The sequence below is a fragment of the Arachis duranensis genome, chromosome 3 (assembly GCF_000817695.3).
Source record: "Arachis duranensis cultivar V14167 chromosome 3, aradu.V14167.gnm2.J7QH, whole genome shotgun sequence".
Lineage (NCBI taxonomy): Eukaryota > Viridiplantae > Streptophyta > Magnoliopsida > Fabales > Fabaceae > Arachis > Arachis duranensis.
This window is the reverse complement of record NC_029774.3, coordinates 132289521-132291713: the sequence shown is the minus strand read 5'-3', so window position 1 is coordinate 132291713 and position 2193 is coordinate 132289521. Positions and strand designations below refer to the sequence as shown.

The window sequence follows — 2193 nt, the reverse complement described above, 5'->3', positions numbered from 1 at the left end:
GTTCTTCCCTCATCTCCCTTATGTTTTTCTTTTTCTTCGATTTCTATTATATATTTTTCCTTTCAATGAACAACGTTCCCGTGCAGCTTATAGAAGAATCCGGTCGATACAGAATACAAGCATATGATTGCTTTGCTTCAAGCTCGCTACTTTAGTATTTCCAAAATTTGGCATGATGTTGCTAAATTTGGCGTTGCATAATCAATATAATAATTGCTAATACAACAATTCAATTGCTGAACTGATTATGGTTGGCTATTTTATACGGTTAATCATTACAAGTTTATGTTTGTCATATGTATCAATGATCAATCTTGGTAAGTTACTGATAGAAAGTGGTTGATGTATTTCTGCTGTTTCAACTGCGTTTAACAATACTTGAATGAATAGTACTAATCTTAGAAACAGTTTATCGGAGTTGAGATTGGTCTTAAGTTTTACCTATTAATTTCTTGCAATTGAATACTCAACGCATTCTGTAAGCAGAAGCAGGAGGTGTATATTTCTACATTCACAACAATGCAGTTGGGGAGAAGTATACTTTAGTCTCGGAATTACAATCACAAGTGATGTGCTGTATTGTGATCTTAAATTCACGGATAATCATAATCTTCAGGTTCGGCAAATGGATACTTAGAGTATGAATTTCTAATTTTTGAAGGATCTTCGGGTACAGACCAAGGGAACTTCAAGGATGGATCCCTTGGGAACTTCCTGAAGTTGAGAAATGGTGCCCACAGAATAATCCTACAACACAATAAATAAATAAAAACAAGTATTGTGGCAATTGTTTAGTTTGGTTTGAGACTTGAGAGTAAGAGGGTCTTACGCTGGGAAGAAAATGAAGACAAACATGAACTGGAGATACATCTCCCCAAGCTTTCTTCTGTACCACCTTATCCTAAGCCAGTTCATGATTATTGGCTGCAATTCATTCACCAAGTTTCAGTTGGATGAACACCAAACAGCACAGAACAGTATAGGAAACAACCTACCGGTGCGACGAGGAAGTAGAAAAAGAAAACAATGCCGGCTTGTGTTAAAATCCAGGTGAGTTCTACTGGGTGATTATTCTCTCCGGTGACTGCTAATGCTGGCTGCTCCGCCTGTTCAAGTAGCCACACTCAACTCTCTGTCTAAAAACAACACAACAAACTCAATTTCCATGTATATAAGAATCTCACCAAGGCCAAGAGTGCTGCTCCTATGTGCAGTGCCACACCTTGTTTCTCCATGCTGAAATAGTCATGTTTGCCGCTGCATGTGATCTACAATTGGATTCAAGTCAGATAAGATTCTTTAAAAGGATCTTACAAATTAAACTACTGGCTGGGGAGAAGATGTACATGTAGTGATTGGGAAGAGGTGGTCTTGTGAGATGGTTGTTGGTGTTTGGAAGCAATGAAGAGAGAGGAAGTGCCACGTGGTGGAGTGGGGAGTGGAGGCAGAGCTTTAGGAAGATGAAGATGGAGATGGAAGTTGAGTGAGGAGCTCATGTTCTGTAAATTGCTGCTTTCCTTATCCTTTGATTTTGCTTAGTTGATGAGTTCCATGGATTATTATGAGCAAGAAGGCAAGTGTGGCAAAATAGATGACAAAATCAAACGGCGGATTGAATAGATTACGCCTTTATTGAGACTCATCTGCCACCACTCCTTTTTCTTGTCCTTTCAGCTTGTAAAATTCGTTTATTATTATTATTATTATTATTATTATTATTATTATTATTATTATTATAACCAACACCGTTCCTTCGTCTTTACTAATATAGTCTCACTTCCACACCAAATCATTGCTCTTGATTCTAATAGCATCAACCAATTAGTTGGGTTAAAATTTTATGCAAGTGAACTCATAATTTAAGAGTCGACACTTCTTTCAATTTTTTCAAAAGACAATGCTATTCAAGACAAAAATTAGACAATTTGAACTTTGATTATGTCTGTCATGAGACAACCTGATCCCTCAGAAAAACTTACCATGGATGGTTAGTGAAATTTGTTTAGCTAGTACATTATTGCGATGACAATAATGTTAAGTATTAGGTTAGAGGAGGATTAATATTAATTAGGATCAATTTGTCTCTCAAAAAGGTTAGGATTGATTAGAAATATTTTAGTTCCTCATCATCCCACACTTATATGATCCTCACCCAGTCACCCTTATCATTGTCACAATTTTAAGCTCAGCAGT

The 2193-nt window shown here is 36.7% G+C and overlaps 1 protein-coding gene across 1 annotated transcript; it reads right to left on the bottom strand.

Moving 5' to 3' along the window:
- Positions 1-424: 424 nt before the first annotated feature.
- Positions 425-1607, bottom strand: LOC107482031 (NAD(P)H-quinone oxidoreductase subunit L, chloroplastic). The gene is made up of 5 exons (XM_016102404.3): positions 1347-1607; positions 1185-1268; positions 996-1106; positions 830-924; positions 425-747 (listed from the first exon to the last, which is right to left on the bottom strand). The coding sequence occupies exons 1-5, from the start codon at positions 1494-1496 to the stop codon at positions 594-596; spliced, it is 594 nt and encodes a 197-aa protein (XP_015957890.1). The 5' UTR covers positions 1497-1607; the 3' UTR covers positions 425-593.
- Positions 1608-2193: the final 586 nt, after the last annotated feature.

Bases quoted from the DNA above. Each gene is read 5' to 3' on its own strand.
- LOC107482031 (XM_016102404.3), bottom strand. From the start codon at position 1,496: ATGAGCTCCTCACTCAACTTCCATCTCCATCTTCATCTTCCTAAAGCT. The intron at 1,269-1,346 runs GTACATCTTCTC...ATCCAATTGTAG, and splicing joins CCTCTTCCCAATCACTACAT to ATCACATGCAGCGGCAAACA. The intron at 1,107-1,184 runs GTGAGATTCTTA...CTACTTGAACAG, and splicing joins GAGCAGCACTCTTGGCCTTG to GCGGAGCAGCCAGCATTAGC.